The sequence below is a fragment of the Myiozetetes cayanensis genome, unplaced genomic scaffold, assembly GCF_022539395.1.
Source record: "Myiozetetes cayanensis isolate MyiCay16 unplaced genomic scaffold, myiCay2020 scf28, whole genome shotgun sequence".
In the NCBI taxonomy this organism is placed as follows: Eukaryota; Metazoa; Chordata; class Aves; order Passeriformes; family Tyrannidae; genus Myiozetetes; species Myiozetetes cayanensis.
Window position 1 is genome coordinate 6,896,943 of NW_026087499.1, and position 22,165 is coordinate 6,919,107.

The following is a 22,165-nucleotide window of genomic DNA, read 5'->3' on the forward strand; positions in this document are numbered from 1 at the left end:
CAACCCGAGCCCGAAATCCGTCCCGGGGGGGGCTGGAGACATCCCTGCTCCCCAACAAGGGCTGGATCCCATCCCAAGCCACGCTCTGCTTTCCAGAGGGTCTCCCAGCCTCTCTCCCAACCCCCCCACCAGGGAAAGTGCCCTTTCTCCTCCGGATTACCGGGAACAGGCAGATGGGATTGGGGATTATTCGCCGTGGATCCCTCCAGCCAAGCGGGGGCTGCTTCAAATCCCGCCCCCCCCCAAGCCTGTTTGTCCCAAACCCCCTCATTTTCCCCCCATTTCCTCCCTCACCTCCCTCTGCCGGCGTCCTCCCGAACCACCAACCACTGCTAAGCAACAGGTTGTGTTGTGCTTCCCATCCAATCCCTTCCCATTCCCGTTTCCTTGGCGCTGCCGAGGACAGGGAATCACAAAAGCCCATCCCAGTCCCCCCTCGGGGGTTTGGGGGGGGAGGAAGAAATTCCACGGTGGCTTCCAAAGGGTTTTATTGTCGGCTCTGAAGCGTTACAGCCTTGCCTGGCTTTGCTGCCAGGCCCGGGGAGAAGCTCTGAAAGCAAAATGCCCAGTTGGAAAAGGAAAATCCAAGGCACTGAATAAAAACAAACAAACAAAAAACAAAAAAAGTAGGATTTCGTACGTGGAAAAGGCTCAGTATAAATAGGTAAGAAAATATTCCTTTGTTTAAGGAGGAATCTCAGCTCTGTCCAAGAGACCGTTCTGTCCCCAGTGAAAAGTCCATGGAAAGAAGTACAAAATCTTGTCTTCAGAGGAGAGCAGGAATAAAAGCAAACTTCCCAGAGTAAGAAATGAGGGATTTCAGCACGGAAACACCCCGGCTGGAGCTTCCCAACATCCCAGGTAAGTGCTCAGGAAAACCACCAAGATGATATTCGGCATCTTGGCGGGTGTTGGTGTGGGTCTGGGAAGTGGGATGTCTCCAGGAGGATGCTCCTTGCCCAGGGAAGGATTTATCCAGCCCAAAAAATCCAGGAGAAAGTCTCTGAGAAGACCCCGAGCACCCTCTTGTCATGGAGCAGAGGGGATGAACCGGGTGGTTCTCCCCAAAGGAGAAGGTCTCCCACGATCCAGGGGGACAATTCCAGGCCCTGGATGCAGCAGGCACAGGTGTGTGGAGTGTTTGAAGGCACGTGGTTGTTTCTTTCCAGCACTTATTCCAGCATTTTGATGCCAGGCAGGATTTAAGGCAGGAGTGAGGTGTCCTGAAGCTGCTTCTTTGGTCCCAAAGGAATCCCAAGGATCCCAGTACCCTCGTGGCCTCAGAACTGGACCCAGCCAGTGTTCCCCTGAGTCTGGTTAGGAGTCGACCTGCAGAGAGGGAAAACCAGGGGGAAAACGGGATTTGGACCTGGAAAAGGCATCCAGGCAGCAAACAGCTCCTCCAGGATCGCCCAGAATTATCCCGGAGCAACAACTGCCCATGGACTTGAACTTGGGGAATCTGCACCACATAGAACCATGGAACATCCTGAGCTGGAAGGGACCCCCAAGGATCATCCAGTCCCACTCCTGGCCCTGCCCAGGACACCCCAAAATCCCCCTCATCCTTGGGAGTGCTGTCCAAACGCTCCTGGGGCTCCAGCAGAGCTGCTTTTGAATCCCAGAGTCAGGGCTGGCTGGAGCAGTGTCCCCAACCCAGTAGGGTTTTCCAGCAAAACCAGTGGGATTTGGGGCACCCCCATCCCACCCCAAGCCCCTCGAGGCTCACCCTGAAGCTTTGGCAAAGTCTCCCCAGGCATCGGCGGCAGGAGCAGCGGGAGCAGCAGGAGCAGAGGGCTGAGGCCAGGACAGCACCGAGTCTGCCGGGAGCGTTGGGGAGAGACAAAACAAGCACCAGGAGTTACATCCCGCCCCGACTGCCACGCTCCCCCGGCCCTGATGGATTGCCGGGAGCCTGGCGGGCTCCCAGTGCCCACAGACCTGTGATGGGCGTTCCCGGCAGCCGGGCGGGGCCGGGCGGGCAGGGCGGCCGCTCCCCACAGCCCCTGCCCCCGGGGGGAGGGGGCAGCAAGGTCAGGCCCCCCGGCCCCGCGGGGCGTGGTCTGGGGTTCCCCGGGGCTCCTTCTTTTTTCTTCATGTTCTGCAAGGAGAGGAGGGGGTTTGGGTGGGATCACATTGACAGCCAGAGCCGGGGAGCGAATCCTCGCGGCTGCAGATCCCGAACGGGGTTATTTTAGGGAGAAAATCCGGCAGTGCTGGGATATCCCACTGCTGGTGCACACAGAGGGGTCACACCAAGGGTGGGTTTTACCCCAAAATCCCCCAGACTCTGTTCTGGAACCAGGAGCTGTAACACAACCCCCTGCAAAGCCCTGCACGCAGCGTTATCCCGGTGGGCTCTGCTCTGGCATTCCTCCTGCAGGAGGGTTTTGGGGAAGAAGCCTCTGCTTTCCTGTGCCACCCAAAGGCTGGAATCAGCTGCAAAAGCCCCTCACAGCAATGTTGAGTTTGATGGTTTGTCCTTCCTTGAATCCCAGATCCAGTTTGGGTCCCTGATCCGGGTCCTGCCGGGCCAGCTCACTCTGCTGCTTCACCCACCTGCAGGAATTAAATCCGTGGAAAAGGAGACGTCAGCAGGCAGCCCCAGGCTCCTCCAGACAAATCCTGCTCAGGATCATCCCCTGTGCCCGCCAGCAGCTCCTTAAAGGCTTCGGGTGTGATCCAAGACCTCACCTGACGCGGCAGCACCGCGGGGACCATTCCCACGGATCCTGAGCCAGCCCTCCCCAAACCCCACTATTCCCAGCAGCTGCAGCACTCCTCAGGGCCACCCCCTTGCAGGTGGCACGTGAAAGAAGGGAAATAAATCAGGGAGTTTGCCAGCTTTGGGGCTGGGAAGCCCAGTTTGGGACAGTACTGATGCAGACTGGGAAATAGCGGAAAGAGGGAGAGCAGGGACACGGGAGCTTCCAGCTCTTCCCACCACACCTGCCCACTCCTGCAACATTCCTGGGGGACACATGGCAAAACTGGAGCTGAGGAGCAGGGAGAGGCACAAACTCACTTGAAATGGTCCTGCAAGGCCACGTTGAAGTCGAAGGCGTCCCCTCGGTCCATGAAGCCGACCCCGATGAAAGCCCGGCGGCCTGGGAGGGACGAGGGAGCAGGGCTGGAGTGCAGGGCAGGGCAGGAGGGATGGGATAGCCCAGCCCACACTGCCTCGTGCCTGCTGCCAGCTCCAGGGAGAGCTGGGCCTCTGGAGACCGAGCCATGGCACTGGAGATCACGGAATCACAGAATCCCAGACGGGTTTAGGCCAGGAGGGACCTTAAAGATCATCCCATCCCACCCCCTGCCAGGGGCAGGGACACCTCCCACCAGCCCAGCTTGCTCTGAGCCCCATCCAGCCTGGCCTTGGACACTTCCAGGGATGGGGCAGCCACAGCTTCTCTGGGAATTCCATCCCAGCAAAGAATTCCTTCCCAGTATCCCATTTATCCCTGCCCTCTGGTCAGTGGGAAGCCATTCCCTTGTCCTGTCACTCCATCCCTTGTCCCAAGTCCCTCTCCAGCTCCCTGGAGCCCCTTTAGGCAGGGGAAGGCCACAATTAGGTCACTCCAAACCCTTCCCTTCTCCAGGGATTTCACCTCCTTGGTGCTCCCACAGCGTGGAGGGGAACACAAAGCAGAGCTGGCACCAGGGTGAGGATCCCGTGCCCTCACTCCAACACTGAGCAGGAAAATCCAAGTGTTTGTGTTCCTGGTGAAGGGCAGAGCCCTGCTGATGTGTGGGAGGGAGAGAGTTCCTCCCTCTGCCAGCCCGTGCAGGGAACATCAGCCCTTAAAAACAGCAATCCTTCCCATGAGGAGTAATCATCCATAACAATAATTCCTTCCTTTGCCACCCTGTACAGAGAACATCCCCCCCTGGAAAGCAGGAATCTTTCCCAAACAGGGGCAGGGAGGGCTCTGAAGCCTTCCCAAGGAACGTGGTGACACACCATTCTCATCCTCCACGCGGATGACGAAGTATCTGCTGGAATCTGTCACGCTCTCCACAGCAATCCCCGGGAACTGCTCCACGGGCGCCTGGGCAAAGAGCTCTCCTGGAAAACAGCGACAGGAGCGGGATAACGCCGGGCCAGGGCAGCAGGATCCCCGGGATGCACGGACCGCCCCTCACCAGAGGTCTTGTCCTCCAGGCGGATGAAGGCGGTGCTGCCGCGGGCCGTGATCCGCAGCCTCCCGCTCCAGGCCGGCTGGTCCAGCTGCCACTCCGCGGCTCTGGAAAACAGGGAATGCGTCTGAGCCGCCCCCCCGAGCCCCCCGGAGCTGGGAAGGAGGGGGTTTGTCACAGGAGCTCCCGTTTGCCCCAGAACGGCCGCGGGGCTGGGGTTCGAGGGAGCAGCCAGGGCTGCTCGGGAGGTTTCGGTTCCCTTTCCACGGGGGTTTCCGCGGGGGTTTCCGAGAGAAGCAGCTCCTGGGTGTGCTGAGCTGTGCCGGGCACGGCCTGGCGGGGCAGGACGGACTTTAGTCCGGGACTGACGGGAGCGGGGACCCCAAAACACACGGAGGGATGGAGACAAGCCCGGTGGGGCTGGGATGGGGGGCAGGGATACCCCGGGGGGCAGGGATACCCCCTGAAGGGCAGAGATGCCTTAGGGGGCAGTTCCTGCTGCCCCCGGAGAGGTGCAGGCCCCAAATAACTTACGGGGAGGGGCGAACCCCAAACACCTTCAAGGAGGGGACCCCCGCAAACCCCACAGGGCGGGGCGGCCCCAAACACCTCATGAGGAGGAGGGGACCCCCCTGCCCTATGGCCGGGGGGACCCCCGAGAGCCCACAGGGAGGGGACCCCCCCACAGCCCGCAGGGAAGGGGCGGCCACCCCCGCGCCCGGAGGCGCTGACACCGCTCGGGGTGGGCTCGGGCCGCACCTGTAGCCGCGGTTGGAGGCCCTGGGCGGGACGCGGTACACGAGCACCGCCGGCTTCACGCACAGCACGGCCTCGTAGTCCTCCCGCTCCGCCGCCATCGCGGCCCGGTCGCGGAGCCGCTCTGTCCCCGGGCCGCTCCGTCTCGCTGCTCCCCCGCTGCCGCCTCTGCGGCCGCCCCGGCGCGGGCGGGACCTGCCGGCGGGAGGCGCTTCCGCGTCCGCGGCGCCCCCTGGCGGGCGGGAGGACCCGCGGCGGGGTCTGGTCCCAGTTTGCTGCTGGAACTGGGAACCAGTTCCGGGGGGAGCGGCCACGTCCCGGCCCCGACCCTTCTCCTGGGAGCTCTGCGGCTCCAAGGCACGAGAAACTCACGGCTTTGTGGGATTTGATACATCATTGTTTAGATAATTACACATTTATGTTTTATTCTATATATTCTATGTATTATATTCTACTCTGATATTATATAGGATATATCATTTTACTATATATTATATATATAATATAATATAGTATTGTATAATATGGTATTCTATCACAGATAATTAATATATTCTATTCTATTCTATTCTATATATTCTATAGAGTTATATATTTATATCTATTGTAAGTAGATATAAAATATTTTGATATTTATTTTATATCTCTATATTTATTTCAATATTTATTTGTATATACACCCCCCATATATTTATGTTATAGCATTATATATTATATACATTAATGTTATGTTGTATATTATGTTGTTGTATTATATACTATACATATTTTATACACTTTAGGATATAGTTTTATATATTTACAGATATTTACTTGTATATAGTTGGGTTTATATAAATTTATATGTATTTATTTATATCTATTTATATTATGTCATATGATTGCACCATTTATATATTATAAACTTAAAAATAATTAAAAGTCAGAATTCCAAGGGAATGGGGGCCCATGGGAGCTTCCAGGACTCCCGGAATCCTCCTGCCCCAGGCACCTCCACAGCCTCCCCGTCCTTTTCCAGAGGATATGGAGCACAGCCACGGCCACAGGATGGAGCAACAAGACAATTAAACTTAATTGAACTCATTCATTAACTAAAATCCAGGGTTGGATCCCCATTCTCCCTCCTGGGACATCAACCCTAAAACTGGAGCAAAATCCCCCCTTTTCTGGCTCGAACCCCCCCGTCTTTATCCCATCTTTTCCCTCCCTGCTGGATTCTAACCTGGAGCCCTGTGAGGAACAAAGGAGGGAGCGCCCAAAAGCCCTTAAAAGTTTAAAGACATTTATTTAAAATACAATTTATAAAAGGTTTTTCTCTCCGGCGCGACGTTTCCGGGGCGCGAACGCGCGGGTGCCGCGTCCCTGCTCCCCTCCCGCAGGAACGCCGGGCCCTGCCCGCGGGCCGGACGCGTCCTGGAGCCCCGGCAGGAATTCCGGCTCGGAGAAGGAGATCCCGGTGCTGGAAAAGGACATTTCGGTGCTGGAAAAGGGGAGGCTTCGGTGCCGGGGATGGAATTTCGGTGCCGGACACGGAGATGCCGGTGCTGGAGGAGGCAGTGGCTGAACACTGCCCAGCCCCCCCGGGAGCCGGGTGGGGTGGGAGTTTTTGGCTATTCAGTGGGAGTTTGGGAATAGTTAAGGAAAGGCGCGGTGACTGCGGTTATTGCTGACGTCCTTCCACACTCCCGGAGCTCAGCCCGACCACCGGAGGGAGAACTGAGACCCCCCAAACCACTGGGGGCTGGGATCCCCAGGGAATCCCCAAGGAATCCTCAGGAAATCCCCAGGGAATCCTGCCCCCCCTGCAATCAGCCCTAAGGAGCTCACTGAGCTCCGGCGGATCCGTGGGATGCACAGGTAGTTTTTCTCTTCCCATTCCTGTGGGATTTAAGCTGTATTTCCATGCAGGAAGTGCTGCCCTGCACGGACACCACGTCAGGACTGGCTTGTTCACCCTTGAACCTACAGAAGGCAGCACCCAGATCTCGGGAATCTGCTGGGAATCCACCGGGAACCACACAGGGAATTCCAGGTCCCCTCCAAGAGCAGCATTTAGTGTTCATTTCATCCCTTGATATTCAGCTTCATCCAGGGGGGAACATCCCTGTTCTTGCGGAGCACCGGCCTCTTCCTGGGAGCTGGAGGAGGACAATCCCCTTCCTGAAGATGGAGGGATCATCCAGGCTCTCTCCAAGGCTGGGTTTGTTCCCGGGGTCTGGAATTCCGGGAGGCAAACGCAGCTCGTACCGACCCTGCGGACATCCCGCTCTCCGCTCCAGGATACTCCTCCTCACCACATATCCCGAATTCTTCACTGCCTGGCCCCCTGTGGCCAGGCAGCAGGAATTTTCACAGGATCACTCCACATTCCCTTCTGCCCAAGACACAAAAGAGCCCAACCAAGGGGTGTTCTAAGCTTTTCCTCAAAGCAGCAGGAAAAGGGAGCCGAGCGTGCACAGGAGTGAGACGTGGACCGGGTCCGGCTCCGAGGTATCCTGGGGGATCCAGGAGTCCACTTCCTCGGAAGGAGAAGCAAGAGCTTGTCAACCCCGAGCCACTCAACTCATGGAAATCCATTGGAATTCCTTTGGGAACACTGAACTACCTCTGTGCATTAACACAAACAGGTCAAACCCTTCCCACGCACTCGGCCGATCCCAGACAGAGAAAACAAACAGAAAATCAAACAGAAGAACCCAAAATCCTTGGAAACAGAGCTCGCTCTGGAAGTGATGAGGACAACATGCGTGGCTGGGGACACTTCCCATCTTTTTTTTTTCCTTAAATGCCGGGGTTTCGAGTACAACAAACGTTATTGCTGGCGCCAGCCCCGACCCGAGCGGCACACGCAGCTCCCGGTGCCCGAGTCCGGCTCCCCCCTCCTCATCCCGCTGGATCCTCGGGACAGCCCTGCCGGCATCGCCGCTCACAGTGGGTGCAGAGGGGAGGTCACAGTGCGTGGGGCTGAAGGTCACAGTGGGCAGAGCCAAGGGGTCACAGTGCAAATCATGCCGGGAGTCCCCCTTGCCCAGGTCCGTGTGTCCGTGCCGGGGGCCCGGCGTTCCGGAACGGCGGCGCATCCGCCTTTATCTGCGCTGCTTGAAGCCCTGCGAGCCATCGGGGCCCAGCGGCTGCCGGATCACATTGTTGGGCTGTCGGGTGTCCTCCGGCTGCGAGATCCGGGTGGGCCTGCAGGGAGAGAGGGGTCAGAGCGGCCGGGAACGTGGGCTGGAATTCCGTGTGCCCTTGGCAAAGCCCCAGGCGCCCGCTGAGGGGGGAACGCGCCGAGGATGGAATACCAGGACGTGCTTCCCAGCACAGGGAGGACCTGGAGCTGCTGGAGCCACTCCAGAGGAGCCACCAAGGGAATCAGAGGGATGGAGAAGCTCTGAGATGGGGAAAGGATGAAAGGATTGGGATTGATCACCCTGGGGAAGCTCCAGGAGCTCAGAGAGCCCCTTCCAGAGCCTAAAGGGGCTCTGACAGAGCTGGACAGGGACTTTATACAAGGGTCTGGAGGAACAGGACAAGGGAATGGCTTCCCACTGACAGAGGGCAAGGACAGATGGGATATTGGGAAGGAATTCCTCCCTGGGAGGGTGGGCAGGCCCTGGCACAGGGTGCCCAGAGAAGCTGTGGCTGCCCCAGCCCTACGAGTGTCCAAGGCCAGGTTGGACGGGGCTTGGAGCAGCCTGGGCTGGTGGGAGGTGTCCCTGCCCCTGGCAGGGATGGAACAGGATGATCTTTAAGGTCCCTTCCAACCCAACCCATTCCATGATTCTGTGAGGATGACTCTGGGTGCCCTCCCTGCTCTCCACACCCCCAGCCTGCTCTTCCAAGGTGCTCAGATCATCCCACAGCTGCACCGGGTACAACTGGGGCACCTCCAGCCCCAGGGGCACTGCTGGGACCCTCCGGACAGGGAGGACACAGAGGGGCTGGAGCGTGTGCAGGGAAGGGAACGGAGCTGGGAAGGGGCTGGAGCAGCAGGAGGGGCTGAGGGAGCTGGGGGGGCTCAGCCTGGAGAAAAGGAGGCTCAGGGGGGACCTTCTGGCTCTGCAACTCCCTGGCAGGAGGGGTGAACTGGGGGGGTTCGGGCTCTGCTCCCAGGGAACAGGGACAGGAGGAGAGGGAACGGCCTCCAGCTGTGCCAGGGAAGGGACAGGTTGGACAGCAGGAGGAATTTCTCCCTGGAAAGGGTGCTCAGGCCTTGGCAGGGGCTGCCCAGGGAAGGGGTGGAGTCCCCACCCCTGGAATTGTTCCAAGGGCACGTGGATGTGGCACCTGGGGACAGGTGGTGACCACAGTGCTGGGTTAATGGTTGGTCTTGATGACCTGGGACAGCTTTTCCAGCCTTAACAATTCCACCATTTATGGCCTTATCAGGCAGCTCCCATTCCCTGCACTCCCACCTAGTGGAGGCTTTGCTGGCAGAGCACTGCTCTGTCCCTGCTCCCTCCCTGCTCTCCCAGAGCTCATCCCCGAGCTCTGCCAGGCAGGCACTGCCCCGGGGGCCGCTCTCACCTGTCTAGGATGGGTTTGTCCTGCTCCTCCTCGGGGCTGGCGCTGCCCAGGATCCGTTTCCTGGCCTCGGCGTACTCGGCCTCCCTCTGTGCCAGGGATTTCACCGGGAAGGCCGGGCGGCTGGCGCAGTGGGGGCTGCTGAGGACGCCGTTGGTGGTGGGTCTCTTGAGGATGCGGATCTGGGGAGGGGGCCCCGAGGGAAGGCTGTCGTCCTGGATCACGATGGGCACTTTGGGAGGAGATTTGGACTTTCTGCTGTTTAAAACAAAAACAGCAGGTTGGGAGTTGGGGGTTGGTTTGTTGGGTTTTTTTCCTGCTCCTGGTGTGAATTCCTGGTGGGCAGATGCCATTCCTGTGATTAATGGCAGCCTGGAGTAATTAAAGAGCTCATTCTATTTGTAACCCTAAACTGGAGCGGCAGATTAGCTGGGAAAGGGATGGAAAATCAGGCCCTGCTGCGTTTGACATCATCAAACTCCCCCGAAGGGGACAGACACTGCTTTAGCATTTCCAGTCAAAGATGTTGGTTAGAAGCACCTTGACTTCATTCCCTGCAAGGAGTTTTGGGGCTCCTCTCACCAGGAGACCCAGCCTTCCACTCCAGCCCTGCCATTTCACTCCTCACAACCCCTCTCACCATCACATTATTTTTATAGACCCTTTTCTGCACGGAATTCCCAGAGAATCAATCCCATGACAATCAAAGGGGAAAAAAAATCCAACAACAAGAGCTGTCAGCAGTGATCACAAACACCCCTGGCAGGAGGCAGCAACACCCCTCCCCACCCTCAGCCGAAGGAAGCAGGAAAAGAAAGTCTCCCTGATGCAAGACAAGGCAAGTCCACTCAGGGCCAGGAGTTGGGATTACCTGACTCACCCATTTCTTCCTGGGAGAGGCTTTTTCTTACAAGGCTTCCCCAGAGCTGTAGCTACATCCCGTCTGGAAGACCCGGCTCTGAAATAAAATCACTCTCAGGAAGCTTTTGGCTGCCCTGCCGTGGGTCCCAGGGGCCATGCAGTGGCATGGATAGAGGGATTCCCTACTGCTCAGCTCCACCCCAGCGCTCCCTGCTCAGTCTGAAGCCGTTTTCCCGCTGTTCCCACTCCCCAGGCCTCCAGCTGTCCGAGGGCTCCTCGGGAAAAGCGGGATCTCAGCGATCCCACGGCGTTACCTTTCCTTCTGGGTGATCTTCAGCTTCTTCTCCAACCGTCTGTCTATCTCCTGCAAAAGAGGGACACAGGAGTGCAAACATGAGGGATTTAATCCAGGAAAGCCCAACCTCGGCCCGGGGGTCAGAGTTTGAGCCTGGCTGAGCACAGATTTAATGTCACTGTTCTATACCTACACCGGGGGTAGGCAGGGTGTGATTCCATCCCAGGGTGACCTGGGAATAAAGAGGCAAGGAAAAGCAAAGCCAGCACGGGCATTCCAAGAGAAAAGGAAAGCACCACATCCATTCTCCTGTAACCAGGAATACACCTACAGCAGGCCGGGGATCCGGCGGGGCACGGCCTGATGCACTCACTGCTCACTGTAAGCACTTCAGGGGGCCCGAAAAGCTCTATTTAGGGTAAAAAAATGGGATTACACTGCAAGATATTCCCAGATCCCAGCAGGAACCTGTGCTAAACCTCCTGGGCAGAGGAGCTGCCACTGGCCAGGGTGATCCACAGGCCTGATTCCAGCAGGAAGCTGAGCCTGGAGCTGGGGTGATCCACAGGCCTGATTCCCAGCAGCCATGCAGAGGACTGGCCAGCAGGGCCACATTGCTGTTCCTGCTGCACCAACCTCGGTCAGAAGTCCCTGCCCTGCCCCACACGCAGCCAGGGAGCTGCTGGAGTGGATCAGAGCCCGGCTGAGCTGCTCCTGCCCTCGGCTGCCGAGTCATCCCCGGAAGAAGGACACGCTCCCCACCCCGAGCACCGGCATCTGAGCACCTCCATCCGAGGCTGGAACCAATCCACCAAAGGTGTTGGGGTGTTGTAATCCAAGGGATCACACAGAGACACTTGGCTGAAGAGGAGAATAAGGCCAAGTTCCAACCCTTCTCCAGGTGACCTGCCCCAACCCCGCCGGTATTTTCAGACCCCGTGAAAAGAGGCTCTGAAATAGCTCTTGGTGTTTTATTGAATCACCAGCGAGGAGGCAAAAACGACCTGAGAGTGTCCTAGTTTTGCCAGCTGATAACTGGCAATACTCAAGGAAATTCCAAGCTTTTGGCAGGATGCAGCTGCCCTACTTTGAGGCCTGTTTGCTTCCCCAAAAAGCCGTCCCTGCTGGCACAAACGGCAGTGGGCACAGCTGGGCAAAGGAACTGGCCTGCACAGGAATTCCCTGCTCCCTGCCCCAGTGAGCAGGGAATGACCAGGAGTCACCAGGAGATGCCAAACCACAGTGTTTGCTCTGGGGTCACACAGGCCAACAGCCCGTGGGAGCCTCCACCTAGAAAGGAACAAATCATTTGGGGAGATAAAAGGTGGGTGGGAGGTTGAATTCCCGACCAAACTCTGTCCTGGGAGGCACCGAAATCAGGGAGGAGCTTCTTGAGGTGCTGGGCTGGAGCAGAGCACAGCCACAGCCTCCCATGGGGGCAAACACCCACAGCTTCCTTCCTCTCCAGGGGACTGAGAAGAAAACCCCATCCCAGGCAGGGAAAATGTCCATCAGCTGCCTCCTGCCCTCCCAGAGAGGAACAGGGAAGCAGGAATCCCGGTGAGGAGGGAGGTGCTGGGGAGTAGCTGGAGGCAAACAATGGAAGTCAAATCAAGGGGAAGGGGTTGACTCACCCCTGAGCCAGGCAAGGTGACATCCTGCTGCACAAGAGCCTTGGAAGCAGATCTGCAGACTCAGAGAGTCACCCACGCCTGCCAGGGCCTCCTGGGAGCCACGGGCTGGGGGGGAGCTTCCCAACATCCCTTATTCGATATTCGGGCATGTGGGGGAGAGACAGTGATGGGAAAACAGGGTGGAAGGGGGGGGAAAACACACCCAGGAGCTTCCCAACTCATTTCACTTTGTGCTCAGAGTGGAATGGGCAACTCCAAAGCCAAGGGCGAGTCAGGATCACGGTGCTGAGCCCTGGGCTGGGACTGTGGGCATGGAATTGGGACAAGACACAAGGAAGGACCTGCTCTGCTCCCTCCTTCCCGGCAGAGCAGAGGTGCTCTGAGCACAGTCACGTTCCCACATCCCTGGGGGCTCTGCAGGGTCAGCCCTGCAGGTGGGATTGCGACATCCTGGAAGTGCAGAGCTTCACCTGCACTGCTCAGCCTCTGGAAAACACGGTGAGTAATGGCACAAACCACCCCAGCCACCCTGGGCAGCTGCTCTGGGACTGGGGAGCTCCTCACACAATCCCACAGAATCCTCTCGGTTGGAAAAGCCCTCCCAGCCCCATCCCCACCTTGTTCCCCAGCCCAGAGCACGGCCAGGCCTTCCTTGGACACCTCCAGGGCTGGGCACTCCAAACCTCCCTGGGCAGCCCCTGCCAAGGCCTGACCACCCTTTCCAGGGAGAAATTCCTGCTGATGTCCAGCCTGAGCCTATCCTGGCACAGCCCTGTTCCTGGGCCCACCCTGGGCTGGGACAAGGAGCAAAGTTAGGAGCAGCTCTAAGAGCTGCTCCTAACTTTGCTCCTTGTCCCAGCCCAGGAACAGGGCAGGGCACCTCCAGCCCCGGGCACCGCTGGGACCCTCCAGACAAGGGGGACTGGAGCGTGTGCAGGGAAGGGAACGGAGCTGGGAAGGGGCTGGAGCAGCTCAAATATTCCCCAAGTTCCAGCCTCAGCTCTTGGAAGCACCATGCTCTCTCCTCCACACGTAGAAATCTTGGCAGACTCACAGAAACCCACCATTCACACCCATCCCACTCCCACCCCACCCCAAACTACTGCGAGTCCTGCACGATCCTCCTCGGAATTCCTGGCGCTGCTGAGGGGATTCCAGCTGCCTCCAGACAGCCACTGAACTTCTGGGCAGAAAAAGCCTCCCTTTGTGTTTAAATAGATGGTCAAACAGCAGCTCCTCACCTCACACATCTCTTGATGGGGTGCAAGTTGTCTTTCCTACGAACAGCAAGGACAGAACCTCCTGTTTCTCAGGAAACCCCCTATTTCTCAGGACATTCTCAGTGTTTATTCCAAGGATTTTTGGAATTGCAGCCTGGAGGGGTTTGAACACCACGTGCAGCCCCAGCCTGAGCAGCCTCTCAGCTCGTGACAGGGATCACTGCTCCGATTTAAAAGCAGGAGCACCTCGGCACGGCTCATTTTTAATTAAAACCAAATCCCTGCTGATGTGATGTCATTCCCTTCCCACTGCTGTGTCACGCTGGGGATAAGGAGATAAAATTAGGAGCTGACTCGGAGGGCAAGTGCCAGAAGCACTACAACAACCCAAAGGCATGAGCTCTCCAGAGGCAGCTGGGTCTGGAATCCGAGGATGTCAGTCCTGGGCAGGTCACGGCGTTCAAAGCCCTCTGATTCATCACCTGGGGAGGCTCCTGCAGCTCCCATTCTCAGGCACATTTATTTATAGCCCCAAAAACTAAGCCTGGTTCCCACCCCCTCCCCAAAGATCCGTCAGGAATCTCAGCCCCCGCTATTTTTAGGGCTATTATGTCGGGATGCCAAGCAGGCCCTGAGCGAGCAGCCCGAAGCAGACGCTGCTCTCTGACATTTCAGCCGAGGACGTCACGGAAACTGAGCTGCAGCCCCAGCCCAGCCCCCCTCCCTGCCCTCAGCCCCGGGGAAAGGAGCAAAAGGGATGGATGGAACACCCCTTGGAAGGCAGACACGGATCCCCGTGCGCCATCCTGCTGCTCAGATCCCACATTCCCCTGCTCCGGCACCCCAAAGAACCACCCCAGCAGTAAAGCTGGGAATTTGGGGATGTTCCTGGGGAGCTGCAGATCCATGCTCCATCCCAGGAACGTGTCCTGTGGATCCTACAGAGGTGGGACCCTATGGGTCACAGTCATGGGATTCGGGCACATTCCCAGTGCTTTGTAAAGCACAGGGAGGTTCCAGTCAGTCCTTGGTGTGTCCAAAGGAATCCTTGGGAATAACTGCCATGTGTTGGACACACACAGAGCATGATCCTCCCCAGCAAGGACTCTCCAAACAGACTGAATTCCAGCAGCTCCAAGCTCAGGTTTTCACTCCAAGTTCAGTGCCTGACCCCAAGAGAGGGACTGAGGGCAGGGAGGGACGTGGGTTCCCAGAAACCCCTTACCCTGGGGCTCTTTCCCTCTGTGCCTCCACAACCCCCATGCAGAGGAGATCCCTCCCAGACTCCCTGGATATCTGAGCACATCCAAGCACAGCTCTGGAGAACCATTAACCCCGTTCTGGGCTGTGTTTACTCCCCAGTACAACCTTCCACCCCTGCTCATGGAACAACGGGCAGGAGCCAAGGCAGCAGCAGGAAATTGGGGCTGGAGCCACGGCCTCCACACACACACAGGGTCCTGTGCTCCCCAAAGCACCACCCCGGCATTTCTGAGGGAATGAACTGCTTACTGTTCCTTCCTTTAGGAAATAAAGACAGGTTGTAGTAGATGAGGTCACCAAAGCTGCTGATGGCACCCAACACTTGAAAAGCTTCACCAAAACCACAGTCAAGCAGGAGCAGACGTGGCCAATCCTCCGATGGCATCACCACCCTCCTATTGCTTTGCTCCAAAGATGAATTAATCTATTAATTACTGCAACATTCCCATTCCCGAGGCTGCTCCAGGAATTAACTCTCCAGGTCACCCTGCCATGCTTAGGCCCTGCCCCAGGAAAGCCTCAGATGTTTTGAAGCTGCTGGTGTTGATGTTTTCCACAGGCAGATCCTGCTGCTCAGCAGCAGACTGGGAAACGAGACCCAGGAGTATTTGTGGGAACGAGCCCGGCAGGCGCCACACGGAATTCCCAGCATGGATGTGCCATGGCTGGGAGCACTCGGGAGGGTGGCAGCAGCTTCTGGGGCAACATCCACACCAACACTCACTCCTCACTTGGGAGGTACCTGCCAATCACTCCCAACACCCAAACCTCACTTTTCTTCCCCCCAAAACCTGCCTCTGCCAGGCCACACCGAGCAGCAGGAATGGAATCTGCCATTTCCCAGTGTCGGGATCATCTGGATCCATCAGAGCACCCAGAGCAAACTCTCAGCCAAAGCTCTCCCAAGGTCATTTTGGGGTGTGAAGCTGAAACCCATCCTGGGCTGATGCCAGGGGGGTTCTGCCCCTCTGCCCCCTGGGGTGGGACCCCCCTGCAGAGCTGCCCCCAGCCCTGGGAACAGCACAGGGAGGACCTGGAGCTGCTGGAGAGAGTCCAGAGGAGGCACCAAGAGATCAGAGGGATGGAGCAGCTCTGAGAGGGGGAAAGGCTGGGAGAGCTGGGATTGTTCACATGGAGAAGAGAAGCTCCAGGGAGACCTTGGAGCCCCTTCCAGTGCCTAAAGGGGCTCCAGGAGAGCTGCAGAGGGATAAAACATGGGGAATGGCTTCCCTCAGAGAGCAGGGATAGATGAGATACTGAGAAGGAATTCTTCCCTGTGAGGGTGGGGAGGCCCTGGCCCAGGTTGCCCAGAGAAGCTGTGGCTGCCCCAGCCCTGGAAGTGTCCAAGGCCAGGCTGGACAGGGCTTGGAACAAGGTGGGAGGTGTCCCTGTCCATGGCAGGGGTGGCACTGGATGGGCTTTAAAGTCCCTTCCAACCCAACCCAGTCTGGGATTCCGTGACCCTCAGAGCCCTGACACCAAACCCCAGTGGTTTTCCTCACGGACAGAAGCTCTGCACACCAAAATCCCGTGGTTTTCCTCACGGACACAGCCCCTGCACACCAAAATCCCGTGGTTTTCCTCATGGACACAGCCCCTGCACGCCAAAATCCTGTGGTTTTCCTCACGGACACAGCCCCTGCACACTAAAATCCCGTGGTTTTCCTCATGGACACAACCTCTGCACACCAAACCCCGCTGTGTGACCTCTGAGCACCCCGTGGTTCACAGCCCAGAGGTCACAGTGTCACCCTCTGGAACAGTTCCCCCTGAGTTCACTGTACTTTGATCCCATTTGGCAACTCCAGGTGCCAGCAGCCCAATCCCTCAGCTGCAGTGCCCTGGTGCCTGCCCGGTCCCCAGACCCCTGGGGGTGACAGAAATGCCCTGCCAAGCTGTCCCCTCTGCAGACTCCCAAGGGGATCGGTCCCAGGACTTCTTAAACCTGGTTTGGGTTGTCAGCCCAATGTTTGACCTGCAGAGCCATGGAATGTGCTGAGCTGGAAAGGACTCCCAAGGATCCTCCAGCCCAACACCCCAACAGTCCCAGTCTGGGCACAGAGAGGTCAGAGCTGCCCCTTGGGAGGAACCTGAAACATTCTGACCTGAAATCAGTGATCAGTGATGACTGTGCCACACTGCAGCTCCAGCTGGCAGAGGAATAACCAAGGAACCCACTTGGAAAGCAGCAGCTCAGGGCTGAGGATTCCTTGAGACCAGGGATACAGGGCTTGCCCTCCAGTTTGGGAGCCCAGCTTCCCTCCTGGCCTCTAATGATTGGTCTGAGCAGGTAAACAGGTCCGAGTGTCTCCAATTGACCTCTCCCTGCTGTGTCCCAGCTGCCCCAGAGCCAGCGGGGCCCACAACAGCACAGCCCTGCATGGGGTGCCACCAGTGCTGAGTGACCCCAACAGTGCTGAGTGACCCCCCCGAGTGCTGAGTGACCCCCCCTGAGTGCTGAGTGACCCCCAATGGTGCTGAGTGACCCCCAACAGTGCTGAGTGACCCCAACAGTGCTGAGTGACCTCCCCTGAGTGCTGAGTGACCCCCAGTGCTGAGTGACCCCCCCTCAGTGCTGAGTGACCCCCTGACAGTGCTGAGTGACCCCCAACAGTGCTGAGTGACCCCAACAGTGCTGAGTGACCCCCTTGGTGCTGAGTGACCCCCCCTCAGTGCTGAGTGACCCCCCGAGTGCTGAGTGACCCCCTCAGTGCTGACTGACCCCCTCAGTGCTGAGTGACCCCCCCTGAGTGCTGAGTGACCCCCATTGGTGCTGAGTGACCCCAACAGTGCTGAGTGACCCCAACAGTGCTGAGTGATCCCCTGAGTGCTGAGTGACCCCCTGAGTGCTGAGTGACCCCAACAGTGCTGAGTGACCCCCAACAGTGCTGAGTGACCCCCAACAGAGCTGAGTGACCCCCTTGGTGCTGAGTGACCCCAACAGAGCTGAGTGACCCCAACAGAGCTGAGTGACCCCAACAGTGCTGAGTGACCCCAACAGTGCTGAGTGACCCCGACAGTGCTGAGTGACCCCGACAGTGCTGAGTGACCCCAACAGTGCTGAGTGACCCCCAACAGTGCTGAGTGACCCCAACAGGGCTGAGTGACCCCCATCAGCGCTAACTGACCCCATCAGCGCTGACTGAACCCTCACTGGGCTTGGAAGCCTTTCCATCCCTGCTCCCAGCCTGGACAACTCACTCCTTACTCACACCCTGCCCTTCCATCTGCCACTCCTGGACGAGAAAAACCTCCCCATGTCACAGGCATTCCAATCAGTGCCCTGTGCCCGTGGGATTCCTGGCACAGGAGACACTGCTGGAGCAGAGGGCACCTGCACTGGGACAGGGTCACTTGGGGGGACACATTCCCAAGGAGCTGTTCCGTTTTTGGGGGGAGTTCTGGGGGGTTTCCTTCGACTCAGTGGGATTTCAGTGCTGCCTGAGGGGAAGAGCTGCAAGAGATAAACCAGGAGGCTGTTAATGAGGAGGCCCACGAGCTCTGCTCAGCCCAGAGCTGCCTCGTGCTGCCACCCCCCTTTGCAAGGCCTGGAGTACAAGTTCTCAGCAGAGCACCAAAAACCACACACAGAAAGCCAGCACTGCAGGGCTGATGTGTTTTCTTTCCCAAGAAACCCCCTCTGGGTGGAATATTAAGGAATGACGCGCTGAGACAAAGGAAATGTCCAGAATCCCCCCATGGATCTCCCGCTGCATCTCCACTGTTCCCCTGGTGCTGAAGGGTCTGGAAAATTAAATAACTCTGTGAAGTATCAGAATGTCAGCGTGGTTTGGGTTGGAAGGGACCTTAAAGCTCCTCCAGTTCCAACCCCTGCCACAGGCAGGGACACCTTCCACTAAACCAGGTTGTTCCAGCCTGGCCTTGGACACTCCCAGGGCTGGGGCAGCCACAGCTTCGCCGGGTATCCTGTGCCAGGGCCTGCCCACCCTCACAGGGAAGGATTCCTTCCCAATATCCCATCTCCCCTGGCAGTGGGAAGCCATTCCCCTTGTCCTGGCACTCTCAGGAGCACAGGATGGGTTTACAGCTGCTCTCCCCCTCTCCAGCCCTCCCAGCTCCCCACAGGTCCCAGCAGCAACCAAGAGGCTCCTCCTGCCAGGCAGGGGGTGAAAACCCCTCTGTGCCCCCAGCAATGCCCGAGGGCAGCCCCTGTGCCAGCCCTGCACACACAGCTCCCTTCCCACACGGCTCCAACTGCTCCACAGGCACCCAGAGCCCAACAACTGCTGCTGCAGCTGCTCCTCGGGGGAGCTGAGGGAGCTGGGAAGGGGCTGGAGCAGCAGGAGGGGCTGAGGGAGCTGGGGGGGCTCAGCCTGGAGAAAAGGAGGCTCAGGGGGGACCTTCTGGCTCTGCAATCCCTGACAGGAGGGGGGAGCCGGGGGGGGTCGGGCTCTGCTCCCAGGGAACAGGGACAGGAGAAGAGGGAACGGCCTCCAGCTGTGCCAGGGGAGGGGCAGGTGGGACATCAGGAGGAATTTCTGCCTGGAAAGGGTGGTCAGGCACTTGGCAGGGGCTGCCCAGGGAGGTTTGGAGTGCCCAGCCCTGGAGGTGCCCAGGGAAGGCCTGGCCGTGGCACTCAGTGCTCTGGGCTGGGGACAGGGTGGGGATGGGGCACAGGGGGATCCATGGGCTGGGAGGGCTCTTCCAACCCAAATGATTCTGGGATTCCTCAAGGAATCTCCCTGCTCAGCAGCACTGAGTAGAACCACAAACTCCCAGCAGTTTGGACCACAAAAGGGGACAAACAACCGGGATTTTTCCTTCTAAGGGCTCTAAAATCCCACCTGAGAGGCGCCAGCAGGAAGGACAAGGACACCCCAGGGTGGGGGCTGGAGCAGCAGGACCATTATAAACCATTACTCAAGGCCAGAGTCATCACCAGCTCCCACAAACAGCCATGTCCCTTCATGGAGCGGTCTGGGAGCTCTGGGATTAACTCCGACGCTGGGCAGTGACCGCAGCCCCCCGGCATGGGCAGGAGCGGCAGCTCCCGGTGCCAGCCGGGCCCTGGCAGCTCCCGGGGCATTGAGTTACAGCTCTATTTTGTGCCCTGGCTCCGGCCGGTGTAACCCAACCCCTGCACACAGTCCCCTTCTCTCTCCGCTCCCCAACTCCCTGCCGGGGGGGTCCTGGTGCCCCCGACCCCCCGCGACCCCCGCAACCCTCAGCGCGGGGTTTGCCCGGCACGGAGGTTTCCCATCCCCGCAGAGCCCCCGCCAACACGGGGATTTCGGTGCGAGCAGCGCCCGCCGAAACGCGCGGGGCCTCCCGCGGTGCCCCACGTGCTGCCCACGCCGGCCCCGGGCACAGCCCGGGAACCCCCACGCCGAGCCCCAGAGCAGCGGCGCGCTCAGGGCGAGGGGCAGGAGGGCCCTGGCGGTGACCCCGCGCTGCCCCGCTCTGTGGCGGCACAGGGAACGCGCCGCCCCCCCCGCCCCGCTTGCACCACGCGGGGCCGCGCCGCGACCCCTGCGCCCCGCCGCACGGTGATGGGAATGCACAGCCAGGAGCAGCCGGGAGCGGGCGGGCGGCCCGGGAGCCGCCCCTGGGGCTGAGGAGGGGCTGAAGGAGCCGCGAGGAGCGGGGCGGGGGCGGCCCGGGCCCCCCACGCCGAGCGAGGCCGCGGCCCCTTTAAGAGGCCTAGCCCGGCCCCGGGCCCGCCGCGCCTCCAGCTGCGCCCCGCCGCCTCCTCCGGCTGCCCCGCGCCGCCCGCCCGCGTCCCCCCTCGCCGTGCCGGGCGCTGCCGGGCGGCCCCGCGGCCGCGCTCACCCCGCTGTCGGCCGCCTCCTCCCAGCTCTCCGCGACCTCCTCATCTTCCATTTTAATTCCCGTCCGCCGCCGGGCCCGCGCCCCGCGCATGCGCGCGCCGCCCCCCGCCCGCGCCCGGCAGCGCACGCGCCCCGCGCCCAAAGGGCGGGAACGGCCGGGGGGGGGAAGGGGGGGGCGCTCTGCGACGGCGCCCCCTGGCGGGCGGGAGGATCGAGCGCAGGGCGGGGCGGCCCCCCCTTAATTTCCTCAACCTTAATTTGGGGGGGGGTTCTTTAATTTTGGGGTGTTTCCCCTTAACTTTGGGGTCTTCCCCCCTCAGTTTTGTACGTTTCCCTTTAATTTTGGTGTATTTTCCGTTACTTTGGGATTTTTCCCCTTGATTTTGAAGTGTTTTCCTTAATTTTGGCATACTTTCCCTTAACTTTTGCATACTTTCCCTTAATTTTGAGGTGTTTTCTCTAATTTTGAGGTGTTTTCCCTTAATTTTGGGATGCTTTCCCCTTTGACGTCTTTTCCCGTGATTTTGGGGTCTCTGCCTTAATTTTGTGACCTTTTCCCCTATTTTGAGGTGCTCTCCCTTACTCTTGAGGTGTTTGTCCCTTACTTTCTGGAGGGTTCCCTTAATATTAGTGTGTTTTCTCCCAATTTTTAGGTGTTTTCTCTACATTTTGGTGTCCTTTCCCTTAATTTTGAGGTCTTTCCCCTTAGCTTTGGAGTGTTTGCCCTTGTTTTGGTGTGTTTTCTCTTGATTTTGAGGTGTTTCAACTTAACTTTGAGGGGCTTTCCCCTAATTTTGAGGTGTTTTCCCATTATTTTGGCACATTCTCCCTTAATTTTGAGGGGTCTCCCCTCAATTTTGGCGTGTGCTCTCATAAATTTAGGGTGTTTTCCCATAATTTTGGGTTCCTGGTCAAATCAGCCCCTACATTTAGGGAATTTTGGCCACCAATCCAACCTCTCCTCCCTCCTGTGTTCATCCAACCCCAATTTGTGTCTCTCCATCCAAACCCTCAGCTGCTCTAACGGAGCACGAGGACCAGCCCAAACCTTTAAAAACATCAAAATTCCCCCAAACAACCCCAATTTATTCCATTTCTCTCATTCACACCCCAGATATTCCCCACGCTGGTGGATTATTTTGAGCTCTGAGCCACACAAAGGTGTCTGGGGTGGGATTTGCATTTCATTTTCCCCTTCAGCATCCTAAAAATCCTCCCTTGCACCCAGGAAATCACAGGAACTGCCCTTAAATCCCTAATTTTCCCCCCGAAGAGCCTCGTTTGCCGGCAGATGGCGACTGGATTCCTTAAAAACTCCGGTAACCCTCCAGCTCAGACAAACCCTGCCGCCAGCCCGGGGCGCTCGGGGAGGTTGAAATCCTTGGATTTCGGCTCTTTGGGCGGCTCGGAGGGCTGGGACACAACGTGTCAGGTGGGACACAACGTCCTCCTGCCCTGGGAGCGGCAGGAAAAGGCGCAGCAGCCTCGGGCCGTTCCTGCCCATCCTCTGGGATTTTTCCAGAGGGAAACAGGCACCGAGTTTTCCAGCAGCCGGGCATTGGTGGTTCCGTGGCATCCAGCGCTCCAGCGGCGTTTTCCCGGGGGGTTCCCCTCCATCCTGCTGCGAGGAATCCCATTCCCAGCGCTGCCTGACCGCGGGCATCCTTTGGGATCCTCTGGGAATGTGGC

The 22,165-nt window shown here is 58.4% G+C and overlaps 2 protein-coding genes across 5 annotated transcripts; both read right to left on the minus strand.

Annotated features, from left to right (window-relative positions):
• Positions 1-470: 470 nt before the first annotated feature.
• On the minus strand, positions 471-5,037 carry NECAP2 (NECAP endocytosis associated 2). The gene is made up of 8 exons (XM_050322675.1): positions 4,897-5,037; positions 4,144-4,244; positions 3,962-4,066; positions 3,026-3,107; positions 2,457-2,559; positions 1,942-2,101; positions 1,730-1,820; positions 471-1,329 (listed from the first exon to the last, which is right to left on the minus strand). Exons 1-8 carry the CDS (start codon positions 4,992-4,994, stop codon positions 1,281-1,283), a joined length of 789 nt encoding a protein of 262 aa, XP_050178632.1. The 5' UTR covers positions 4,995-5,037; the 3' UTR covers positions 471-1,280.
• A 1,121-nt stretch (positions 5,038-6,158) lies between these two features.
• On the minus strand, positions 6,159-20,577 carry SZRD1 (SUZ RNA binding domain containing 1). 4 transcript variants are annotated; one of them, XM_050322532.1, is made up of 5 exons: positions 20,478-20,577; positions 10,590-10,639; positions 10,295-10,372; positions 9,418-9,669; positions 6,159-8,082 (listed from the first exon to the last, which is right to left on the minus strand). In XM_050322532.1, exons 1-5 carry the CDS (start codon positions 20,565-20,567, stop codon positions 7,980-7,982), a joined length of 573 nt encoding a protein of 190 aa, XP_050178489.1. In that variant the 5' UTR covers positions 20,568-20,577; the 3' UTR covers positions 6,159-7,979. The 4 variants fall into 4 exon arrangements, with proteins under 4 accessions (XP_050178489.1, XP_050178488.1, XP_050178491.1 ...); XM_050322531.1 differs by having other exon boundaries at positions 9,418-9,672; XM_050322534.1 differs by lacking the exon at positions 10,295-10,372.
• Positions 20,578-22,165: the final 1,588 nt, after the last annotated feature.

Coding starts and splice junctions, on each gene's coding strand:
- NECAP2 (XM_050322675.1), bottom strand. CDS start 4,994: ATGGCGGCGGAGCGGGAGGACTACGAGGCCGTGCTGTGCGTGAAGCCG. Junction 3,108..3,961: donor CCGCGTGGAGGATGAGAATG/GTGTGTCACCAC, acceptor CGTCCCTCCCAG/GCCGCCGGGCTTTCATCGGG. Junction 2,560..3,025: donor GCCTTGCAGGACCATTTCAA/GTGAGTTTGTGC, acceptor TAATTCCTGCAG/GTGGGTGAAGCAGCAGAGTG.
- SZRD1 (XM_050322531.1), bottom strand. CDS start 20,567: ATGCGCGGGGCGCGGGCCCGGCGGCGGACGGGAATTAAAATGGAAGAT. Junction 10,640..20,477: donor AGGAGGCGGCCGACAGCGGG/GTGAGCGCGGCC, acceptor CCTCTTTTGCAG/GAGATAGACAGACGGTTGGA. Junction 9,673..10,294: donor CCTCTCCCAGGAAGAAATGG/GTGAGTCAGGTA, acceptor TGTTTTAAACAG/CAGAAAGTCCAAATCTCCTC.